The sequence below is a fragment of the Cetorhinus maximus genome, chromosome 13 (assembly GCF_964194155.1).
Source record: "Cetorhinus maximus chromosome 13, sCetMax3.hap1.1, whole genome shotgun sequence".
Classification (NCBI taxonomy): domain Eukaryota; kingdom Metazoa; phylum Chordata; class Chondrichthyes; order Lamniformes; family Cetorhinidae; genus Cetorhinus; species Cetorhinus maximus.
In genome coordinates this window covers 29635590-29662177 of record NC_135891.1, presented here as the reverse complement: position 1 = coordinate 29662177, position 26588 = coordinate 29635590, and the positions used below count along the sequence as shown (strand labels likewise).

General features: G+C 43.3%; 1 protein-coding gene across 1 annotated transcript in view; it reads right to left on the bottom strand.

Annotated features, from left to right (window-relative positions):
• The window catches only part of LOC144688513 (peroxidasin homolog), a 229769-nt gene that overhangs the window by 126107 nt on the left and 77074 nt on the right, over positions 1 to 26588 (bottom strand). Inside the window, exon 2 of the mRNA XM_078555175.1 lies at positions 4628 to 4699. Coding sequence (XP_078411301.1) covers positions 4628 to 4699 — 72 coding nt within the window. The remainder of the gene's footprint in view (positions 1 to 4627; positions 4700 to 26588) is intronic.

Here is a 26588-nt window from a genome sequence, read left to right as displayed (position 1 = left end):
TCTCCCCACACTACCACCCCTCCCCCACCCCATACCCCGCACCATTACCTCGAATTCCCTAAGCATCTGCCTATGGCTGACTCCTATTTCTCATCCACATGCTGCCCTTCAGAAAAGGACAAACTTGTATTTACATAGTGCCTTTCACGACCACATTGCCTCCCAAAGTGCTTTACAGCAAAAGAAACACTTCTAAAGTGTAGTCACTGTTGTAATGTAGGAAACAGGGCAGCCAATTTATGCACAGCAAGATCCCACAAACACCAATATGATAGTGACCAGATAATCTGTTTTAATTGACAATGATTGGGGCATAAAATTGGCTAGGACACTGGGGATAATTCCCCTGTGCTTCTTTGAAAATAGTGTCATGGGATCTTTCACATCCACCTGAAACAACAGACAGGGCCTCAATTTATTGCCTCATTGAAAGCCAGCACCTCAGACTATGCACTCCTTCAGGACTGCACCAGAGTGTCAGCCTTGAGCTCAAGCCTTGGGAACGGAGTTTAAATCCATAAACTTTCTGACTCAGAAGTGAGAGTGCTACCAACTGATCCACAGCTCTCAGCAACACCAGCCGAGGACGTAAAACCAGATGCTGCATGCAGACTGATAACAGCCAAGTTGATCTCATCGCCACATCCAATGCCTCTGCGTTGTAACTGCTTGTCTGACATCCAGTGCTAGATCTGTTACAATTTCCTCCAATAAAACATTGGGAAGATCAATGCCATTGTCTTTGCCCATGCCCAATTCTAATTCCATTCTCTTACCACCAATTCCAGACCCACCACTGTCTCAGGCTGAGCCAGATGTTTGAAAGCTTGGCATCTATTTTACCCAGAGCTAAGTTTCCGGCCATCACATCCTGCCCATGACTAAGTCTTCCACCTCCCAATGCCCTCCTGGTTGACCCTCAAACTTTCACCCTCTTCAAACTCCAGCTCATTGAAAATTCTGCTGCCCATATACTAACCTGCACCAAGTCTTGTTCACCCACCCCTCCTATGCTCACTGATCTATACCAACTTCACTAATACCTCAAATTTAAAACGTTCATGTTTAAATTCATACATGGCATTGCCACATCCCACTTCTGTAACCACTTCTAGCCCTACAAACCCTATGAGAACTCTATTCTTCTAAATCTCATCATATACGCACTCCTCACTACTTTCACCCCAACACTAGTGACCTGCCTTTAGCCATTGAGGCCCTTACCACTGAAATTCTCTCCTGAACCTCTCTGCCTCTTTATAGCTCTTTCTACCTTCAATACCCTAATTAATATAACTCTTTGAGCAAGTTTTTAGTCACCTCTCCCAAGATCATCATCTTTGGCTTGGTATCAATTTTTGTCTGATTACGTTTCTCTGAACGTTTTGCTATGCTAAAAGGTGCTACATAACTATACGTTGTTGTTGTTGATGCCTGCATGTGGATGTCACTCCTGCAGATAAATCAGTCTGAAGCTGGCCCTGCTCATAACTTTAACAGCATTTAGATGTAAAGCCAAAGGAGGAATATAATTAATAGCTATTTTACAGCTGACCAGCCAAATGGAAGTGACTTCTTCCATTAAGGTATTAGCTACTCTTCTAATGCCTTTCCTTATACTGCAGTATTTTACAAGTTACTCTGCATAACAGGAGACAGTTTCAGGGGGTGAAAAAAACTTTCCCTTCACGTTCTAGGATATCAATGAGTAATACTGAAAAGCAGGATCCTAACTCCTGCACCATTTTGCATTGGAAAAATCTTAGGGAGGCAGAAAAAGCAGTAGAGAGAGTACCAGTCCATGCCAAACACAAACACTATGATGCAGCCAGATAAAGAATGACACTGATATAAATCAATTGAAAGGTCCATCTACTCACTTTGGAGGGGGTGAGTAAAGGGTTGAAGTGCATTGTAAAAATCAAAGGGAACTGAACAAATACAATATATTTTTTTAAATGACCAAAACATGTCCAATGGCTTTTGCCAGGAATTGGTTCTACTGTCTTTGCTTCAAGTATTTTGAGTCTGAAGTTCATTTCATGAAGATCTTCAACACTTTTAAGCTAAGAGTTAACCAATGTTTATTCTTCATGGTACATTTTAAGAAATGCCACTCTTGACATAGAGCCACAGTGCCAGGAACGCCAAACAGGAAACCATATGACCATGTCCCTACCAGTGATTTTACACCAATGTACTTTACTGAAAGACATATGGGAGCACACAAAGAATTGCTGATATGTGCTTCTGGCAGGTGAGGTTCTGCATTGGGAGAATGTGCATTCATCAATTTACCCTTCCATTTAAAATTTCAATCATAGTTCCACTGAGAAAACTTTTTTAAACAATCTGTTCACCCTCAGTTTTCTTTTAAATTTTGAAAACATCAAAAATACTTAATGCTATTGAAGGAAGATATAGATACAGAAATTATTAGCCAACTATATAGAAAGGGGGTGACATGTGGCTGTAGGCATCAAAAGGGGTCGAGACATATTTAACTCAAAAGCGAGAGCTGTTTAAAATCACAAAGAGGACATGACCACTGTAATATATGTAAAGTGGAAATGCGTTTAACTTTTAAATGAAATGATTTCTGTAAATGGATAGAGTGCAAACCTGTTTTAAAACACAAAGAGATGTGACCACTGTAAAATGCCTCAACCGGAGACTCGTCTAGTTTCACAAAGAAATGCAAAGTACTGGAATAGTTCTGCATAGCTTGTAGTCATATGATAATCAGAACACCTAAGTAACTGACATGATTGTAAAGTGTATAAATGTGTAAAACGAACTACGATCGGGGAGGCAGTCTCTCCACGAGCTGTGTCCCCTGTGCGCACACTTGTAATAAAGCCATTGTCTTAAATGCACCTCCACCGTCTCCAGTGTCGCTTGAACACTGCAATGCTATGGATTGTTTAAAAATGTGGGCAGTTGATGTATTGCCATGGAATCTGGAAGGCAGGTCTAGTTCTCCATGTTCGACCAGGTTTTTGAATGTGGCTGTGGTGTGATCTGGAGGTTATGAAGGCATTGTGGGGTTGCTGTTGCAAGCTTCCTTGCAACTTTATTAGCCTTTAATCCTTTATTCCTAGCCTTTATTAGCCGAGGCATAGAATATAAGAGCAGGGATGTTATGCTGGAATTGTATAAAACGCTGTTTAGGCCACAGCTAGAGTATTGTGTGCAGTTCTGGAATCCGCATTATAGGAAGGATGTGATTGCACTGGAGAGAATGCAGAGGAGATTTACCAGGATGTTGCCTGGGCTGGAGAGTTTTAGTTATGAGGAGAGATTGGATAGGCTGGGGTTATTTTCCCTAGAGCAGGGGAGATTGAGGGGGGTCATGATTGAGGTGTATAAATTATGAGGGGCATAGATTGGGTAGACAGGAAGGAACTTTTCCCCTTGGTGGAGAGATCAATAACCAGGGGGCATCGATTTAAAGTAAGGGGCAGGAGGTTTAGAGGGAATGTGAGGAAGAATTTTTTCACCCAGAGGGTGGTGGGAATCTGGAACTCACTGCCTGAAAGGGTGGTAGAGGCAGATATGCTCAACATTTAAGAAGTATTTGGATGTGCACTTGCGATGCCACGGCATACAAAGCTACGGGCCTAGTGCTGGAAAATGGGATTAGAATAGTTAGGTACTTGTTTGACCGGTGCAGACGCGATGGGCCGAAGGGCCTTCTTCTGCACTGTAGACCTCTATGCATGTATGACTCTATAACTAACTCAAGGTGAAAGGCACAGGCAGAAAAAGAAATGTGGAATAAGAGGTATTTCAGACCATAACAAATAAACAGTGGACTTAAAATAAAGTGCAATCAGTGACATTGGTCAAATGAGCCGCGTGAATGCACACACAGCTGTGAGGAAGAAAGAGGAAAAAAATTGGTTGGTTGTTTTTATTCCCAGGAACACTTCATCAATCATCTCCTAGTCAGTTCAAGATGGTTCAGTTGTTATCCATTTCACTGGAAATGTCAGACTTGATAAACAGCAGCAGCGTTCGTTGGAGAAGGATAAAAAAGCTTTAAGATATATAAAAGTTTCTTTCCTTGTGGAATTACCAATTATAATGTTTCTCTGGGTGAAGCACCGAGAGAAACAACTCAACACAACAGAATATCTCACCATCAATATACTCATTCAACCCTATAAATCAAAGGGTTGTAATTATAGCCCAAGATTTCACATGATACAGTTTATAGCTGTCTTGGTCAATTGATATCTGCAGTAATATTAGCTTCAAAAAGGCCCACGGAGATAGTAATAGCTACGTCGATAAAGCTAGCTAATTCAATCCAAATTTACTGTACAAAACTTGTCAAAAACGAATGGCATTTATATTCCAATTAACCTTTTCAAGCTGCCAGACTTTCTGCCATCTGCACAACTGCTACTAATAAAAGATCCAGCCTCACTAGTCAGGAGAGAATCCAAACTCCAGCAGAACATTAAATGCCACACAATGATTTTGCATTGATCTTGTAACCAACCCCAAGTACACCAAACACTCAAGATGGTTTAATTGTCAACATAAATTTCCATGTTCAAAAACTCTACTGTAAGCCTACATGGGAGAGTAAAATGGTTCTGGAAAATAAGGCATTACTCACAATGTGTTCAGATTCCTCAGTCTCCTAAAGGCTGCTGGACGAATTTCCTTAATACGATTGAATCGTAGATCTCTGCAATATATAAAAAAAAACACATTTTTTGCATGAGATGAGTGATAAACACAAGCATCTTTTTACTTAATTGGGCAAAATTCCACCACATTTTGGCAACTAAGAGAATATTAGCAAAAGGGAAAGCACACAGCATTGGAGGTAATGGTGATATGGGTTGGTAATTGGTTGGGAGATATGAGACAGAAGGGAGGGACAAACACAGTGTCTTATGATTACTAGGATGTGACATGTGGTGTTTCCAGGAATCTGTTCAGGGTCCTCAGCTTTTTACCATGTATATTAATGACTTGGATGAAGGGATAGATAGTCATATATCCAAGTTGGCAGAAATCAAGCAGGCGCAGCAAGTTGTGTGGATGGGAAAGGAAGTTGCAAAGGGACACAATCAGACTAAGAGAACGGGGAAACCTTTCGCACATGGAGTTCCATATTGGACCCAATGAACAGATTTTTGTAATGTTAGTAATGTTTAGGGTGTTTGTAATGGTTAGAATCTAGGAACTGTAGCTTAAAAAAGGCATTTGAGTGTCCATGTACATAAATTACTGAAAGTTAGTGCACAGGTACAAAAAAAAATCAAAAAGACTGAAAAATTGTTGGCCTTTATCTCAAAGGGCTGGAATAAAAAGGGCAGAAAGTTGTGCTTCAGTTATCCAGAGCTTTGGTCACACCCAACCTATTTCATTTAAGGCACCACAGGATACAATGGCATTGCAATGCAGTGCAAATTCACCAGTGTACCTGGGTTTAAAGGGTTACATTACGAAGACAGATTGCATAAACTTGACTTCTATTTCCACAAGTTTAACAGATTGAGGGGTAACCTAATCAATAAAATGATAACAGGATTCAATAATGTAGATAGAGGGGTCAATTTTAACCCCCAGCTCCTCCATTGAGAACACGACTGGAAGGGCTTAAAATCATCTGAGCCCACTTATTAGCCGCAGGCTGCAACTTCCCACCTTTCATCTTCAGTGATTTCTGCTGCAGGGAAGCAGGGGCCCAAGTCATTGTCCTGATGACATCTTTGATACTACAACAGCATTTTAACTTAGTTGGCTCCAACAGCTGAACCATGCAGTAGTCCTGGATGGGTCAGGATAAGTTAACAAGTTTTGCTTTTACATGGAACGTTACAAGCCGTGGTGTCCACGAGTGTTTTCCTGGGCCCTGCAGAGGGTCTTTGGTCTCCCCAGCACTGACTTTGTTTCTCTTTCTCCTGATCATCATTGATTTGGCAACTTCACCCCCCCTTCTCTCCCCATCACCCAGGCCCTTGTTGTACATACCACATGCCAGGAATCGTTCCTTCGATCTCTGACAGCATCTAGTTTTCACCACTATTCCTCTTGATACCATCATCTTTCCTTTTGGCTTCAGACAAGTGATATTGATTTTTTTTTTTAAATTGAAGGCCTTGCTGCTAAAATTGGCCAGGTCTCACTTCATTCATCGGTTCTCCCACCCAGACTGATCCTGCTCAGAGTTAAAGCTGAGCCCAGAGACATTACTCCCTCGGGTGGGAGAATGGAGAACATGTGGACACAATCTTAACATTAGAGCAAGGGCATTCTGGAGTGAAATCAGGATCCATTTTTTCAGACACAGGGTAATGGATATATGGAATTCAAAATGCAGCGAATTCAATTTTTCAAGAGTTCGAAGGATTTTTTTTTATTAGCTACGGACATTAAGGCATATAAATCAAAGGATAATAAATGGAGTTGAGATGCAGGTCAGCTATGATCTAATTGAATGGTGGAACAGACCCGAGGGGGTGAATGGCCTACTCCAGTTCCTATGTTGTAAACGAAGAAAGACTTGAATTATACTACGCCTTTAATGACCACCAGATGTCCTAAAGTACTTAAAGCCAATGAAATATTTTTGAAGTACAGTTACTGTTCTAATATAGGAAATGTGGCAGCCAATTTGCACACACGATCCCACAAACAGCATGGTGATAATGACCCGATAATCTATTTTTGTGAAGTTGATTAAGGGATAAATATTGGCCAAGATACCTGGGATAATTCCCCTGCTCTTTTCAAAATAGTGCCATGGGATCTTTTACATCCACTTGAGGGCAGATGGGACCTCAATTTAACATTTTATCTTAAAGACAGCACCTCTGACAGTGCAGCAGTACACTGGAGTGTCAGCCTTGATTTTCGTGCTTAAGTCCTGGAGTGGGACTGACTCAGAGACAAGACTTCTAACAACTCAACCACTGCTGACACAATCAACACATGTTACAATAAAGATAACCAAGTCTTTCTCTTCTCCAACCAGACCAAAATTTTGCCTCACTTAGAAGTCCATTCACTTCATTACTACCATGTGTAATGTGCTGTTAGTAAAATCAGTGAATCAACTTCATCTTTCCAGAAGAGATCAATTATCTTTTGAGTGGCAGAATGAGTGAACATTGTAGGCTGGAGAAATCACTAACACAGATAAACCATGAGGCTTTATAATAAATATGAAAAGATCACCTATTGCTCATCATGTGTCAGAAGGTATACTACTGATAATACTGGGAATGCCAGTGACATCATAAATATATTCAAAACAGATGTGTTTAGAATTTAGCTATCCATAGCGACTGGAGTAACAAGCCGTGTACGTTCATCTCCCTCAACAGTGCGCATGAATAAAATAACAACTGTCTCATTTCTTATAACTTTTCTTCTCTTCTTTCCTTAACTAAGTCTTCATCCTTTACCTCATTTTATTCCTTATTTTTTTGTTTTGTACTATGTTGGGTCCTGGGTAGAAATCTACATTGTTTTGGGTTAAATCCTTATTCTATGTTAACCTCCAGGTGTAACTGTGACCTTCACCTTTAGCATGGCCTTTTGCTGAGATTATTTTCTCTGCTGGATTGCCTTGGTTTCACCACTTGGCTTCCTCCTAAGGGCTCTTGCAGAATCTGCTCCGGCTGCAGTCGATGGGGGTCGATGTCAAGGAGGAACTCCAAGAGGTGAAGAGCCAGCAAGCCTCGCTCTTTGCCTCGGAGGCCTCCAAGATCATCTTCCGTTCCAGAGTCCGCTCCGTGGAGCAGGATGAGACGTGCTCATGTTTCTTCTTCCAAAAGGTACACAGAGAGAGCTCTGTGATCAGCAGCCTGAAGGAACAAGACAGCTCAGTAAAGTCATCACGGTCCGACATTTTGAGGATCAGCAAATCCTTTTATGCCGGATTGTATGACGTGAAGCCCACAGACAGCACGGCCTCCCAGAGCTTCCTGTGCTCTATCATGGAGGTCTTAGACGACAGTACACGGGAGAGCCTGGACAAACCGCTAACTCCTGACGAACTGACTAAGGCCCTTGAGTCCTTCGAGAAGAGTAAAACTCCTGGAAGCAACGGCTTGCCGGCGGAGTTGTATTCGGCTCTGTGGGACTGGATCGGCTCAGACCTGCTAGAAGTGTACGAGAGTATGCTCCTGGCCGGCAGTATGTCAGAATCCATGAGGAAAGGCATTATCACCCTCATCTACAAGCACAAGGGGGGAAGGGAGGAAATTAGAAATTGGCGACCCATTTCACTGTTGAATGTGGACTATAAGATTCTGTCCAAGGTATCGCCAATCGGGTCAAATCTGCTCTGGAATTGGTTATCCACCCTGACCAGACCTGCACTGTGCCGGGCAGGAAGATCTCTGACAGCCTCGTGCTGCTCAGGGATACGATTGCCTATGTGCAGGACAGGGGTGTGGACACCTGCCTCATCAGCCTGGATCAGGAGAAGGCCTTTGACAGAATATCGCACACCTACATGGTGGATGTGCTCTCCAAAATGGGGTTTGGGGAGGGAATTCGAAATTGGATCCAACTGCTCTACACTAACATCAGTAGCACAGTCTCAATCAATGGGTGGGAATCAGATAGCTTTCCGATTAAATCTGGAGTCAGGCAGGGCTGTCTTGTCTCGCCTGTTCTTTTCGTGTGTTGCATAGAACCCTTTGCTGAGTCCATCAGGAAGGATCCGGGTGTAAGAGGAGTGACGATCCCAGGCAGTGGAGGCACTCAGGTCAAAGCCTCCCTGCACATGGATGATGTCGCCGTCTTCTGCTTGGATCCGCTGTCGGTGCGCAGACTGATCCACATCTGCGACCAGTTTGAATTGGCCTCGGGAGCCAAGGTAAATCGTGGGAAGAGCGAGGCAATGTTCTTCGGGAACTGGGCTGACCGATCCTTTGTCCCCTTCACCGCCAGGGCTGACGGCCTGAAGGTGCTGGGGATATGGTTCGGAGGGACCAGGGCATGCGTTAGAAACTGGAAGGAGCGAGTGTCTATGGTAAAAAGGAAACTGGGTATGTGGGAGCGACGCTCCCTCTCCATTGCGGGTAAGAAGCTGGTCATTAGGTGTGAGGCACTCTCGCTGTTGCTGTACGTGGCGCAGGTCTGGCCCATTCCAGACTCCTGCGCGATGGCGATCACCCGAGCCATCTTCCGCTTTGTCTGGAGGTCGAAAATGGATCGTGTCCGCAGGGACGCGATGTACAAGCCTCTAGATCAAGGGGGAAAAAACGTGCCCAACATCGCCCTCATACTGATGGCCACCTTTGTGTGTAGCTGCATCAAGCGGTGCGTAGACCCTCAGTACGCAAACACCAAGTGTCACTACGTCCTGAGGTTCTACCTGTCCCCGGTGTTGCAAAGGATGGGCCTGGCCACGCTGCCGCGGAACACTCCAAGTAGTTTGCCCGTGCCGTACCACCTGTCCCTCGTGGAAAAATTTAAGCAGAGAAACGCCTTTGACCACAAGTCCATCAGGCAGTGGTCGGCACGTAACGTCTTAGAGGCCCTGAGGGAAAAGGAGAGGGTGGATCAGGTGGGATGGTTCCCCGAGCAGACTGTCAAAATCATTTGGCAGAATGCCTCATCGCCAGAACTTTCCAACAAGCACCAAGATGTAGCTTGGCTGGTGGTGAGAAAGGCTCTCCCTGTCAGATCCTTCCTACACGCCAGGAGTCTCACCCCCTCTGCACGTTGCCCTCGAGGTGGCTGTGGTGGGGAAGAGACAGTTGTTCAGCTCCTTGTGGACTGTGCCTTTGCAAAGAAGGTCTGGAGAGAGATGCAGTGGTTTCTGTCGAGGTTCATCCCGAGCAGTTCTGTGACACAGGACTCTGTGCTCTACGGGCTGTTCCCAGGGACAAACACTGAGACAAACATCAACTGCAGCTGGAGGATCATCAACTTGGTGAAAGATGCTCTTTGGTCTGCCCGAAACTTGTTGGTCTTCCAGCGCAAAGAGTTGTCCCCGACCGAGTGTTGCAGACTGGCACATTCCAAAGTCCAGGACTACGTGCTGAGGGACGCACTAAAGCTTGGGGCAGCTGCCACAAAGGCGCAATGGGGAAAGGTTGCTGCCTAAGACCTTTCTGCCACAGTGCACCGAGGGGCTGGGAACTGTGTAGAGCCCCTCGGGCTGTACAGCTCAAAATGAATGTCTGCAAATGATTGTAATATTCATTGTTTGTACTGATGCACCTTGTGATACATGTTGTAAAAGTTGAACCTGATTGTACCTTTGTAATGGTGATTTTGAAATGGTTTGGAATGTGGTTGAAGATATTTTATGAATAAAGTATATTTTTGCAAAAAAACGAAAAAAAAAAAAATTCCTCCTAAGGGCTCTATTCATTCACTGTCACCTGCTGGTTCTCATCCTGCTCTAGATGCTCCCACAGTATTGAATAATCTCTGATTTGCCGTCATTTGCTTGCAACCATGACAAAAGCAACTCCGTGGGCCCAGTCCTTCTTTCTCATTAGCCTTCTGCACAGGTTTTAACTGATGTTTCATTCATGGGTGTTGATGTTAGCCCTTACTCCTTGCCTGGCTGTACTTTTCACCAGCTTCCCAACCCAAACTGTTGTGGTAGCAGTGTAATCCTCATACCTTTTGGTCTCTCCTCCTTACTCCATTGGCACCTTTGAACATCTCATCTTATTCCACCCCCCTTACACCTCCATCAAAATCTCACCTCCTCAAGCCTCACCAGAGTTCCTCCATTTTATCCTTTCCACTTTCAGCCTCTAAATGACTCCCTATTCCAAACTAATTCCTTTCATGTCCATCACTAGAAAGGGAAAAAAAAACTCTTCAAATTGCTCACAACTAGACTTGCAAATTCCCAGTTGCCTAGCATGTGGCCTTCCTTTCACCATATACTCACCAGCTATCACTTTGGTCAGCTATTCCCTCAATGCCACCTTCAATGCCATTGATCAGAGCAAACTTTTCCCCTACTTCCATTAATACCATTCCCCAGGTAATTCACATCTTTGCTTGCTCAAGTTAAAGGGAAGGAGACTTGAACATATCTGGTGTAGCCATCCATCATTAGGTGAAGTTGGGCTATACCAAGTTCTACCTCACCTCTTTCCCCTCTGCGAAAACTGTCGACTACTCCAGGATTATTTTGGAAGCCCCTGTCTTCTTTTCTCTACTATGAAACATCTCCTTAAATCATTCTCCTCTGACCCCTCTGACAAATTAAAATAGCATATGGATGGAAGTCATCCATTCAGCTGCCTCTATTGTTATCTACTCAGGCACTTTCCCTCTCTTGCCATCACCACTTCCTCAAAAAACCCATCAACTTCCCTCTGCTATCCAAATTCCTTCAAAGTGTTGTCATGTCCCAAATCTCTGCCCACCTTTCCTGTAACTCCCTAATGGAATATTTTCAATCAGGTATTTACCCACTCAACACATTGAAACAGTGAGATAGGGATTTGTGTCAAACTTCTTCGTGACTGAACATGGTGCGTTATTTTTCCTTATCCATGCTGTTCCATTGGTCAGTTAGCCATACCATCCTTCTCCAATTCCTTACCAATGTTGACCCATTCAGAGGGACTGTCCTTCATATCATGTAAAAATGGTGTTGGGATCATTGGATCCTGGTTTACATGTACTCATAGATCCTGTGCCTCGGATGGCTCAGAAAACCTCACAGGTAAGATGGTGGTGGGTAGGACTCCTTTGGGAATACAGTGATAAGTATTTTATTAAAGCAGTCACCTGCCTGTCCATTTCCATCAGCTGGGCAGGGTTAAAATTGGCCCTGCAGAATTTACAGCACAGGAGGAGGCCATTCATCCTATTGTGTATCAGATCTTTGAAAGAGCTCCATTTTGTTGCATCCCCTCACTCCGTCTCCATTCCCTTAGATGCATCCACTTGTCGTTCAAAAACTTCTGGAATTTGCTTCCAGCAATATTTCTGCTCGTGGCGAATGTTTTATTTCAAATTAGAGCGGAACATAGTCTGATGTTTCCCCAGTGAATTAGGACCACATTTCTTATTGACATATATTAATGACATAAGACGGGATTTTCCAGCCCCGCCCTTCGCTGGGATTGTCCGGTCCCGCCAATGGACTTCTGGCTTGGCCGTCGAACCTCCCGCCCGTGGGTCCCGCCACGATGGGGCTGGAAAATCCCAGCCACAGACTTGGGTGTACAGGGCATAATTTCAATTTCCAAATGACAGGAAATTTAGAGAAGTAGCAAACAATGAAGAGAACAGTAACAGGCTTCAGGGGACCGTACAAACTGGTGAAATGGACAGACATATGGCAGATAAAATTTAACGCCGAGAACTGTGAAGTGATTCTTCCTACCAGAATGTATGAGAGACAATGTAAAATAAATTGGACAATTTTAAGGGAGGTGCAAGGACAGAGAGACCTGGGGGTGTATGTTTGTATCTTCGAAGATGGCAGGGCAAATTGTGAAGGCTGTTAAAAAGCATTTAGGATCCTTGGCTTCATCAACAAAGCATAGATGCAAAAGGAAGAAAGCTTAAGCTAAATCTTGATAAGGCACTGGTTAGACCTCAGCTGGAATATGTTCAATTTTTGGAGAGATGTCAAGACCTTGGACAGGGTGCAGAAATTATTTACTAGAATGATACCAGGGATGAAAGACTTCAGTTATCTGCAGAGTCTGGAGAAACTGGGGTTGTTCACCCTACAGCAGTGAAGTTTAAGAGGAGATTCTCTAGAGGTATATGGGTTTTGATATAGTAAATAAAGGGAAACTGTGTCCCGTGGCAAAACTGTAACCAGAGGATACAGATCTAAGATGATTTGCAAAAGAACCAGAGAGGAAGAGAGGAAAGATATTTTTACCTGTTGTGACCTGGAATGTACTGTCTGAAAGGGTGGTGGAAGTAGATTCAAAAATAACTTGCAAAAATGAAATTGGATAAATACTTGAAAAGAAAAAGATGGGGAAATTTGGCTAATTGGTTAGCTATATCAAAAAGCAGGCAAAATGGGCTTAATGGCCTCCTTCTGTGCTATATCTTCCATGATTCTTTGACATTTTCTATCCTGACAAACTACTGTATAAAAATATTCTCTTAATCCCTCCCTTAGTTCTTTAGGTGATGATCTTTAAATTTATATCCGTTAGTTAACAACTCACTGACAAATGGAAATAATTCTTTTCCTAATGAAAATTTCTTAGTTTTGAGCACCTCCACTAAATTTCCTCTTCCCTAATAAAGAGGTATCCAGTTTTTCTCATCTCTCCGGATTCCTTCGGTTCTTTTTGCTGGTGCATAGAAATAATTCACTAAAGTTTCACCCCCAACCTATGAAGTGAGAGAGTTAGTGAAGGCCAAGTTTCATTGTGGTTTCTCTACATTAATGCCAAGCCCACCAAAATCCCTAGTAGTTTTTGCTAGTTGCTCCATTCATTTCCCTCCTCTGTGCTCTGGCTAGTTCTTTATTCAAGGAGGCATTTAATTCCAGACAGCAAGGCAAAGATTGTCTCTGATGTTCCGATCAACTGGAGGAAATCAGCCAAGTGGAAAAACATTGCAATACCAATAGAACAATTAAACCAACAGATGTACGTGTTGTATTTTTAAAAATTCATCCAGGGGATCTGAGCTTTGCTGGCTGGGCCAGCATTTATTGCCCATTCCTAGTTGACCCTGAGAAGATGGTGGTGAGCTGCCTTCTTGAACCGCTGCAGTCCATGTGGTGTAGGTACACCCACAGTGCTGTTAGGAAGGGAGTTCCAGGATTTTGACCCAGCAACTGTGAAGGAATGGTGATATATTTCCAAGTCAGGATGCTGAGTGACTTGGAGGGGAACTTCCAGCTGGTGGTGTTCCCATCCATCTGCTGCCCTTGTCCTTCTAGATGGTAGTGGTCATGGGTTTGGAAGGTGCTGTCGAAGGAACCTTGGTGAATGCCTGCAATGCATCTTGTAGATGGTACACACTGCTGCTACTGTGCGTTGGTGGTGGAGGGAGTGAATGTTTGTAGATGTTGTGCCAATCAAGTGGGCTGCTTTGTCCTGGACGGTGTCAAGCTTCTTGAGTGTTGTGGGAGCTGCACTCATCCAGGCAAGTGGGGAGTATTCCCTCACACTCCTGACTTGTGCCTTGTAGATGGTGGACAGACTTTGGGGAGTCAAGAGGTGAGTTTCTTGTTGCACGATTCCTAGCCTCTAACCTGCTATTGTAGCCACAGTATTTAGATGGCTAGTCCAGTTTAGTTTCTGGTCAATGGTAACCCCCAGGCTGTTGATAGTGGGGGGATCAGTGATGGTGATGCCATTGAACATCAAGGGGCGATGGTTGGATTCTCTCTTGTTGGAGATGGTCATTGCCTGGCACTTGTGTGGCGCAACCATACTTGCCACTTGTCAGCCCAAGCCTGGATGTTGTCCAGGTCTTGCTGCATTTGGACATGGACTGCTTCAGTATCTGAGGAGTTGCGAATGATGCTAAACATTGTGCAATCATCGGCGAACATCCCCGCTTCTGACCTTATGATGGAAGGAAGGTCATTGATGAAGCAGCTGAAGATGGTTCGGCCGAGGACACTACCCTGAGGAACTCCTGCAGTGATGTCCTGGAGCTGAGATGGCTGAGCTCCAACAACCACAACCATCTTCCTTCGTGCCAAGTATGACTCCAACCAGCAGAGATTTTTCCCTCTGATTACCATTGACTCCAGTTTTGCTAGGGCTCCTTGATGCCACACTTGGTCAAATGCTGCCTTGATTCAAGGGCAGTCACTCTCACCTCAGCTCAGGAGTTCAGCTCTTTTTTCCATGTTTGAACCAAGGCCGTAATGAGGTCAGGAGTTGAGTGGCTCTGGTGGAACCCAAACTGGGCTTCAGTGAGCAGGTTTTTGCCAAGTAAGTGCCGCTTGATAGCACTGCTGATAACCTCTTCCATTACTTTACTGATGATGCAGAGTGTACTGATGGGGCGGTAATTGGCCGAGTTGGATTTGTCCTGCTTTTTGTGTACAGGACATATCTGGGCAATTTTCCACATAGCCAGGTAGATGCAAGTGTTGTAGCTGTACTTGAACAGCTGGCAAGTTCTGCAGCACAATAGTAGTACTAATGCCTGAATATTGTCAGGGCCCATAGCCTTTGCAGTATCCAGTGCCTTCAGCTGTTTCTTGATATCACGTGGAGTGAATTGAATTGGCTTAAGACTGGCATCTGTGATGCTGGGGATCTCTGGAGGAGGCCGAGATGGATCATCCACTCGGCACTTCTGGCTGAAGATTGTAGCAAATGCTTCAGCCTTATCTTTTGCACTGAGGTGCTGGGCTCCTCCATCATTGAGGATGGGAATATTTGTGGAACCTCCTTCTCCAGCGAGTTGTTTAATTGTCCACCACCATTCACGACTGGATGTGGCAGGATTGCAGAGCTTAGATCTGATCCGTCGGTTGTGGGGTAGCTTAGCTCTGTCTATCACTTGCTGCTTATGCTGTTTGGCACACAAGTAGTCCTGTGTGATAGCTTCACCAAGCTGACACCTCATTTTTAGGTATGTCTGGTGCTGCTCCTGGCATGCCCTCCTGCACCCTTCATTGAACCAGGGTTGATCCCCTTGCTTGATGGTAATGGTAGACTGGGGGATATGACGGGCCATGAGATTGCAGATTGTGTTTGAGTACAATTCCGCTGCTGATGGCCCACAGCGCCTCATGGATGCCCAGTCTTGAGTTGCTAGATCTGTTCGAAATCTATCCCATTTAGCACAGTGGTAGTGCCACACAACGCAATTGAGGGTATCCTTAATGTGAAGGCGGACTTCGTCTCCACAACGGCTGTGTGGTGGTAACTCCTACCGATACTGTCATGTCACAGATGCATTTCATTCCTTTTTTGTGACTTTAGGTCTCTGGATTACTCGTCCAGCGACAATACCACTACACTGTTACCTCCTCTAATATTAGGCAAATGAAAGCAGCATTGATGTTACAACTGAGTGGCTTGGTAGGGCCATTTAAGAGTCAACCACATTGCTGTAGGCCAGACCGGGTAAGGACTAAAGATGGGTTCCATAGTCGTCATTAGACTTTTAATTCCAGATTTTCATTGAATTCAAATTCCATTGAATATCCCGTGGCGGGATTCAGAGTATTACCCTGAGTCTCTGGATTACTCGTCCAGCGACAATACCACTATGCCATTGCCTCCTCTAATATTAGGAAAATGAAAGTAGAAAAATACTAACAGAGTTAGTGACCAACACTAACACCAATATAATTATTTTAAATGCAGTAAAATATCCCGATGCACTTCATAGATGTGAAAAACTAGAGATGAAAAGCATTTGAGACTCTGACCAAAAACAGCAGAGATAAAATGTGAAAAAGTAGCAAAGTAGAGCAGTTTAGGGGACTTTGAGTGTACCGGCCCCAACTGGCAGAGGGCTGTGTGGCCAAAGGCAGCGCCAAGAGAGGGGTTATGCAAAGGAATCCATAAATCAAATGAGTGAAGAGCATATTCATGGGCTGAATGAGATTATAGAGGAAGGCTAGGCCAAGACCATGGGGAGCTTTGCAGTTGAGGACAAGGATTTAAGTGGGTATGTAGGCAGATAGGAAGCCAACGAAGGAATCAGCTCATTTTTGTTGAATTCCCCAGCACACTGAACAGGCATCTGGCTCTTATTAGAGATTACCAGCAGAGAAAGATCCTATTGTACCAGTGTCAGGGCTGTGATTTTAAAATGTTCTTTCACAAGTATCAAATTTCACCAATACTTTCTGCTGTGATATTCTATTTATCCCATGAGAGTCAGACAACTGAAAACAAATTACAAAATGTTATTTTGTTGATCCAGTTGGTAGATACGTTCACAGATGAAATACAGTTAATTAAATAGTAATTATCACAATGGTTCACAGAGTTATGTTTGGCTAATGAGTTGCTGAAGGCCCCATGTTGAATCCACTGACTGTACTGCAGTTAACTGATATCAGCTAATAGGGTACCACAGCAAGTGGTTTGAGGTGCATGGAGCAGGGGTAAGGGCTAAAGGAAAAAGAAAATAATGGACAGCTTTTCCTCTTCTAATCCAATTTACAGCAGAGGTCACAAAAACAAAAATACCTGGAAAAACTCAGCAGGTCTGGCAGCATCTGTGGAAGGGAGCACAGTTAACGTTTCGAGTCTGCATGACTCTTCAACAGAACTAAGGAAAAATAGAAAAGGGGTGAAATATAAGCTGGTTTAAGGGGGGGGTTGGGACAAGAGAGCTGGATAGAGGGCCAGTGATAGGTGGAGATAACCAAAAGATGTCACAGACAAAAGGACAAAGGTGTTGAAAGTGGTGATATTATCTAAAGGAATGTACTAATTAAGGGTAGAAAGCAGGACAAGCAAGGTACAGATAGCCCTAGTGGGGGTGGGGTGGGGTGAAGGAATCGAAAAAGGCTAAAAGGTAGAGATAAAACAATGGATGGAAATACATTTAAAAATAATGGAAATAGGTGGGAAAAGAAAAATCTATATAAATTATAGGAAAAAACAAAAAGGGGGTGGGGATGGAGGAGAGAGTTCATGATCTAAAATTGTTGAACTCAATATTCAGTCCGAAAGGCTGTAAAGTGCCTAGTCGGATGATGAGGTACTGTTCCTCCAGTTTGCGTTGAGCGGAGGCTGGTGGGGTGATAAGTGAGGACAAGGGGGACCCTATCATGTTTCTGGGAGGGAGAAGAAGGTGTGAGGGCCGATGCGCGGGCCTTCCACCAGCCTCCGCATTCAAAGGATCATCCTCCGCCATTTCCGCCAACTCCAGCATGATGACACCGTCAAACACATCATACCTTCATCCCCCCCGGCGGCATTCCATAGGGATTGTTTCCTCCGTGACACCCTGGTCCACTCCTCCATCACCCCCTACACCTCAACCCCCTCCCACGGCACCTTCCCATGCAACCGCAGAAAATGCAACACCTGCCCCTTTACTTCCCCTCTCCTCACCGTCCAAGGGCCCAAACACTCATTTCAAGTGAAGCAGCATTTCACCTGTACTTCCCTCAACTTAGTCTACTGCATTCGTTGCTCCCAATGCGGTTTCCTCTACATTGGAGAGACCAAACGCAGACTGGGTGACCGTTTTGCGGAACACCTTCGTTCTGTCCGCAAGCATTACCCAGGCCTCCCTGTCGCTTGCCATTTCAACACTCCACCCTGCTCTCATGCCCACATGTCTGTCCTTGGCCTGCTGCATTGTTCCAGTGAAGCTCAACGCAAACTGGAGGAACAGCACCTCATCTTCCGACTAGGCACTTTACAGCCTTTCGGACTGAATATTGAGTTCAACAATTTTAGATCATGAACTCTCTCCTCCATCCCCATCCCCTTTCTGTTTTTTTCCCCACTCCTTTTTGTTTTTTCCTATAATTTATATAGATTTTTCTTTTCCCACCTATTTCCATTATTTTTAAATGTATTTCCATCCATTGTTTTATCTCTACCTTTTAGCCTTTTTCAATTCCTTCACCCCACCCCACCCCCACTAGGGCTATCTGTACCTTGCTTGTCCTGCTTTCTACCCTTAATTAGCACATTCCTTTAGATAATATCACCACTTTCAACACCTCTTTGTCCTTTTGTCTGTGACATCTTTTGGTTATCTCCACCTATCACTGGCCCTCTATCTAGCTCTCTTGTCCCAACCCCCCCCTTAAACCAGCTTATATTTCACCCCTTTTCTATTTTTCCTTAGTTCTGTTGAAGAGTCATGCGGACTTGAAACGTTAACTGTGCTCCCTTCCACAGATGCTGCCAGACCTGCTGAGTTTTTCCAGGTATTTTTGTTTTTGTTTTCGATTTCCAGCATCTGCAGTTTTTTGCTTTTATATTACAGCAGAGGTCAGTGGATAACAATCAGACTTGAGCTTAGCTGTGATGTCCCCAGTCCCCTGCCCAACAATCACCCTCAAGCCTCACAAGAACAGCAAATTGGTGAATGTACACAGGACTATTGTCTTAAAACAAGAATAATCTATAGTAGAAGTTTGAAATAATCACAGATTCAGACATGTCCAAACATTAAATACAAAACATACAGCAATTAGACAGATTCCACTTTATTTATGGAGACATGTATTGAAGAATCGAGTTTGTCAGAACTCAGCTGGGACCAACTATATCATCAACATCATGCATACAAGAACAGGTCAGAGGCTGGAGACTGTCCAGTGAGTGGTTCACCTCCTGATCTCTGAAAGCCCTTTCACAAAGCCAGAAGCGTGACTAAAACTTATCATTTATCTGGAGGGGTGCCAATATTCCTTCAAACTGCGCAGTAGCAGAAGTTCCCACGCAGGCAGAGAACTAGTCAGCCCCTTTAAATGAGGGCACGTGGACGGCCATGCAAAAAAACTTTAAAGGTTCCACGCCCTTAAATGAATAGGCCGCACACAACAACAACAAAAATTAGAGGGGATACTTATGGGTGCCGATTCAACACTGAATAAACTCAACACCATTTCAGGACATATCAGTTCACTTGGTTTGTGTTCCCGCCACTGAATTCAATGGCCATCCCATCCACCACCAATGCAGTTGACAATGCATCTTCAGGATGCACTGCAACAACTCAATAAACCTACTTCAACAGGACTTCCCAGACTTATTACCAGGGAGAGGGGCTGGATTTTATGGGTGCCGCGGTACCTCTTTATCCAGCTAAAAAGCCCGGAGGGAGGAGGGTGTGTGGTGAGGAGGGCGGGGTCACCCATGCCCCTGACAGCTGCAATTTAAACACTGAGGCCAGCATTAATTGCTTTAAGGTGAGATTTCTGCCCTTTTCTCGGGAGAAAGTCCCATCCTAAAGAGCTGCTAGCTAATTGGATTGGCCAGCAGCTCTGTAGCCCCAACATCTTTTGAAGAAATCATTAAAAAAAAGTCTACTAGAGTTCATCAGATTTGCTGTAAGGTAGCTGGGTGCAGTGTCCACTGCTGAGACTATATGCAGTGCCACCACACTGAGGAGCCCAGGTAAGTCCAGGGTTGGGGGGGTGTGGGGCGGGGGCAGGGACGGGCAGGGGGAGATGCCTCCGATGAGCCCAGTGAATCTGCATAGAAGATTCCCCCCCCACCCCCGCCGTGCCCGACACCAACCTGCGCAGCTAATGCTGGCCGACTTCCCTCATGGCATGGGTCTCCCCCGCCACTGTGGGCAGAATACTGGAAGAGGATGGGGGGGGGGGTGCAATAAGGCCCTTGAGTGGCCATTAATTAGCCACTTAAGGGCTTCAATAGGCCCAAGGGTGAGTGGGCCACCCATCACCCCACTCCCCCAATAAAATTTTAGACAGGTCAGGGCAGGCAGGTAGGTGGCAGAAAGCCCGCTGGATTTTCTGTCCCTCCCCCACCTTCAAACCTGCTGATGGGGAGCGTAGAATCCAGCCCAATGAGTAGCAATATAATTGGGCTACAAGTCACACATCACCCCAGCTATCCTACATCACCCACCCTTCATTGTTGCTGGGTCAATATGCTGGACTTTCCTACCTAACACTATTGCGAGAGCACCAGGGTCGCAGTGGTTGAAAAAGGTGACAATCTAGTACTTTTAACGCAACAAGGGGTGGGCAATAAATGTATCAATGCCAGCATCATCCACATCTTTTGAACAAATCATTAAAAGAGTTCATTAGATTTGTTGTAACCCGGCCTCTGAATTAATTCTATTATTACTTTGCACTGCTTTAGACATTGAGTGATCAATGATAAATGCAACAGTCAATATCCCTGGTCTCCTTCAACCTCCTCCTTGGCAAGGTCTATCCCAACAGCCCACCCAGTAAGAGTACCCATTCCCCGCATTTAAAATTGTTTCATTTGTAATAAAGTATGATATTGAAGTACAGTCAATGCTTCTGTGCGAGGGATATTTATATATAATTATTCTCTATGTTTTACAGATTTTCTTTAACATTGCTATGTTAAAGTCAGATGATGTATTGAAGCATTAATAAAATGGATAAGCAGCCTGCCTACAATTGGTAAAGTAGCTGTTCAGTTAATCGGAAAGAAAATTTAATAATATTTTTATGGCAAAAAAACTAAAACTAATTTGCTTTTTTGAAGAATTCTTTTGAACTTTAAAAAGAATAAAGCAAACTTTGGAGGGATACAGTTTTGAACATGTGTACATTTTGCTTTAATTCTGAAGATAATCTCTTATCACAGGACAGATACGGATGGGTCAGACTACTTAGCTCACCATACCTAATCAATCCAGAAAGGTCTCACAGTTCCTCTACAACATGGCATCTAACTATTTCTTACCATTAAATAATTGACACACAAACACAAGATATCAAAGACAATTGTGATGGAATAACTTGTCATATAGACTTCTAGTTAATCACCAAAATAACAATTTGCTTATGACATGGTATGACATTCTCCTCCTTGTAAAACAGTATATCATCCAATTTACTGTTAGTAGGTCTACAATGTACAAGCATACACGTAGAACGCTATGTTACAGATGCTAAACAACTCTGAATTGCTGAGCCCTTCTGAACTGCAACCTGAAACTGACAAACACATTTTAATCTGCCTACTTTGCTCACTAAACACAGCTGAACTCACTTTGATCTCAATGTCCTAATTAAAATTAGCCTTTGTGCCCTTAAGAGGGTAAAAGATAGATTACATACATTCCTTAGCAGCAGAATAATACATTGTTTTATAATGGAGGAATTGTCATGCTCAATGTGATTTATTGTGGGAAATGTTATAGGAGATTTGCTAGGACACAAAATAAATTTTGTACACAGCTGTAAATTAACCAGCATATGTGACAGGTAATTGGAGTTGATCCATATTGTATAAACACCTGTTGTGAAAACTAATAGTACCCTTAAAAGGTATCTGCTTTTCATACCATCCTATTATAAGGGCTATGATCTACTCCATGCCAAATCTACTAAAATATTGGGTTGGTCTAAGCATCAACAAGGGCAAAGACCATATAAACTTATGAGGCATTTTGGCCAGAGAGATCTTTACCATGTTTAGAAATACACACCTTACATTCAACACAATTATGACAACTCTAAGTTTGAATACGTTAATGTTGCATAATGCAACCATAAGGAACATCAGGAAACAATTTTGCAGGTGATTCTGTCCTCACCAATATTCATAGACACTTTTCAGGAGAAGCTCTCCGAGAGGACAGCAATCAGGAGCTGGAATGCAATGCAATTCTTCCCCTTTAACACAGGGACACTATAATAATTTGATTGCTGCGCTGGTTGAAATTAGTTTAATCACCATGGGTCTGGTATTGAACTGGAAACTATTCTAACCTACACAGTTCAATAATACATTACCCAATATATTTATCTGGGAATTAATTGGAGAAGCTGTAAAGATGCAGGTGCAATCAAATTCAGTTGGCCAAGGCTGCGACTGCTATCCGACCAATCAAAATCAGTTATGATTTGACCAAAAAGATCCAGCAGACGTTGCAAGGAAGCCTGATGTCAGAGCCGAGGGCAGTCTGTGGTAATCAGCTCAGTGTGCATTCTGTGGAGACAAGAAGTCAATCAACCTTGTGATTAGCACAGTGCATTCGCCCGCAGGATGAAACTATGACAATCAAAGTTGTTGCATCTGGCTTGCAATACATGCAAGGTGGGCACCTATTCCAATAAAAAGATAAACAAAAGAATTGAGAACTATGAGGGGTGGAAACCGCAAAGGATCCAATGGAGTAAGAAGTGGTTTCAAAGCAGATGTGTATTTGACTAACTAGCACCCACTCTTGTTCGAAAGCAACATTTCAGCACACCCCACCAAAGATATAAAACCTGGAGCACAAGAACAATCAGTGCAAGCCCATTTGGTTGACAGAAAGGTAAAAAAAAAAGGAATAGAAACAGCAGCTTGATCAACCGAGTGACTACATTCAGTTACGGGCTGATCACCTGTGGTGCGATTGTAAAGGGAAGTTTCAGCCACAATATTATCTGACTCATCCTATATGTCTGAATATTGTACAAAAATTCAAACAATAATCTGAATTTAGAAATTATTTCATAATCCTAGAGTAGAAGAACTTGTAAAAGAACTGGGCATAGATTTACCTTAGAAAGCCAATGTCATTTGTTGAATAAGATTGGCAGCATGCCAGTTAGTTTTAAAATCTTCATCATGGGACTGAGAAGACACTGAACTCAGGTCAGGAACTGGAGTTGAAAAGGAAAATAAACTATGAAAGAGCCTTCAACTATCTCAGTGCAACTTCTTCAGAATTCCAATTTCCCTAAACTTCTTTGCCTCTCCCTTCCTTTGAAAGCCTTCACAAAATCTCTCTTTTTGGCGATGCCTCATTCATTTCTCCCAGTACTGTTAGATGTTTCCTCTCTGTGAAACAACACGAGGTTTACCACATTAAAAAGGCTCAGTATAAATGCATTCAAGGCCACCCTTGTGTACATCTTTGATGATGGATGAAGGGGAAACTGATGGAGAGAATGTCATCTGTTTGTTCACCCAAGTGTTTATACCCATCTTTAGAAGGTGTGAAAATGTGCATGGAGTAAAACAAATATTTTAATTGATAACTTCTTATTCATGTAATGGGCTTAACTTTTACCTTCAGGCAGGAACATGGTCCACCCATGAACAATTGCCAGCCCACCTGAGACTGGAGACTGCAGCAGGGAGACTGGACAAATTTCAATGGCTGGGTTTCGTTAGCATGCCACTTGCTGACCTCCTGACCAGGATGGCCAAGAAGTCAATAAGAGGCAACTGCACTGGCATCAGGGTGGGGTGGGCGGCTGCTGCCTGGGAACCACAGGAACAGTTCCCAGCACAAAGTAGGTGGTTCGGAAAGACTTGGCAGGGAAATCATGGTCAGGAGAGGGATGGGGAAAGAAGTCCAGGGCAGAAGCCTAAAGGAGTACTACTACTCTGCAGCTCTGGCCTGGTAAGGAAACCACCAATATTTGTCCACTCATGCCTCAGGTAAAAATAGCAGCTGGGTCCAATGATGTCATTAGCGTATATTTAAAAAAGGTTTCCTTTGGCTTCTGGCAGGTGCCCTTGCCACTTCCAATTTAAAATTGCAGTTGACAGTTTGTGACTGGAATGGAATGAGTACGCACCTCTCCCCGCTGCTCCATTTTAATTGCCAGTTTTCTACCATGTAAGGGTATATAAAAATCAACTCTAGTAGCAAGTAATGGTCATAGAGTAAGAAACAGACAATAGAAGAACAGAAATTTATAAGCAAAGTTTACTCATAACACATGGGTATAATCCATGCAGATCAAAAATATTCCAGGGCAGTGTTGCCGAATGAGCCATTTTGCTTTATTTTATTTGGTGCTGATTTTGTGTAAATAGCTGCAGTAAAATTTTCCAGAGCTGCAGAAATTTGTTTTTTTTTCCAAATGGCTTGTTAATAGTGTTTGCTCCAAGTCCTTTGTTTCTAAGTCCTTGTAAACATTCAGAACTACATTTTAATACAGTCTGGCAGGCACATTTTCTAGTACCATATACAGGAAATGTTCCATTTTCCACTATGTCATCTTAATCCTTGCTGAAAGATCTGCCAAAGGCAACCAATTAAACTCAAAAGTTTCAAAAACTTAAATAACTGAGACTGCACTGTGTTCCCATTCAGAAGAAAGCCACAAGCCCTGTCTAATCTTATCTACCAGTGAGTTGAAATTGATGCAGAGTCCATATTTCAGGTCGTTTTATCATAAGGCATTCTCACAAGGGGTTATGTTCCGGAGATGCAATAACCTGCCCCTCAGCTAAACATTACTAAAAATAAGATATGTTCCACAGGGGTTAGCTGGGCTTTTGTGGCCAATTTCATTAAAAAACAAACAAAAGAATAGTTAAAATACTCACAACAATAACATAAAATAATGAAAGGACTGGATATTGTGCCCATTGATAAATTATTTTATTTTGACAGTTCGGAGAAGCAGGGGACGCGTGTTTAAACTATGGAATAGGCTAGATGTTCAGTACGTCTCCTTCTCCCAGAGCATAACAAGCCTTGGGAATGCATTGTCAGCTGGTGCCTTTTGATTGGCTGGGTGCCTTTCAAGAGAGTGAACCGGACTGGGTCATGGCTGGGCCAGAAATCACATCATATAGAAAGTAAGTGGATTAACAGTTAGTGTACCCGCAGTCAACGTGATCACCTTGCTTGTTTCTGACTGCCTGAGGGGGGTCGGAGAGGAATTTTCCAGTGCTTTTTTCCCCCCTCATTGGAACAGGGTTTTATTGCCTCTCCCTGGTTGTGGTGGAGGAGGAGGGTGGAATCATAGGATGAAGTATTTAGTCATCATGGCACAGCTAGTAGAGGCGCCAGTGTACCATTCTCCTGTCAGAAAAGCGGCAATTGTCTATGAACACAATCAGGCTGCATGGCTCCACAGTACATGTGGAAGAGTTTGCCTCTCCACTGCTAACTTTACTAGACATTAATGCAGTCATCTGGACTGATTCCATTTCCAACAAGGGGCATTTTGAACTGTATAAAATTACCACCATTACATTGGCCCTCTGAATTGGATTGCAACTTCAGGGTTTAGCACAGGTTAACACAGAAACCCTGAAGGCGCGGTTTGTCATTCACTGCTCCGTCTCATGCTGCGCTGTGGACCTCTAGATCTCTGCAAGGCTTTCTTCAAGGTCAGTGGTAAGTGCTTTGCTTTATCACTGACCCTAAAGCCCAGGGCATTATTTCAGCATTGCCCGTTAAGCTCTCTTTTAAATATTTAAATACTAGCAAAATGAAGCACCAGCCGACATTACAAAGGCCCATTACTAGCAATGAAGGGAAAAATCTTAGACAGGGTGCTTGAGAAATCCCAATAACAAAGCCAGCCTCCTGCTGACATTGCTCATTTATTACCTCAACCTTCTATTACAAGCAAAGTAGCTGCTACAAAAAAGTTTGTTATTTAAAAATAAAAAAAATATAATCTGACAGGGCAACAAATTCTAGCAGTTTCCTTTGGGAGCTAATTATATTGCAGGTTAACAGTAGGGGTGTTACAATACAGATCCATCCAATCAAATAGAAACATTAAACTGTGAGAATTGGGATTCTTTAAAAAAAATCCAATTACCCAATCCCATTTTCACAAATATCACTGTTAGATGAAGGCATTTCCAGGCTGGATGCGGTTACTGCTATAATTCATTTGGAACTAGCTACTCGTCTATTAGCTCTGAATTTGGAATTGTTAGTTTGTGAAACAGTTTCTACTGTTACTGTACAAACAACAGATTCCAAAAAAACACATTCTGCACTCAACTAAACCACATTTCTACAGAATTATAGCGACATAGTTAAAAACTTAGAAACTGGAATGTGGCCTTTTCAAAACGAGCCCTGCAATATGCATAAATATGTAACATGACATTGTTATAGTGTAAAAAAAACTATTCCTGCTCATGAGATTTACATCTGTCAAAGGAAATGCAGGGTTGTAAAGTATCAGCATGGTTCAGTTGGTAGAACTTGGGGTGGATCAGAAGCTTGTGGGATTTGGATGAGATGTTAAATTGAGTCTACCTGCTCAACCAAAT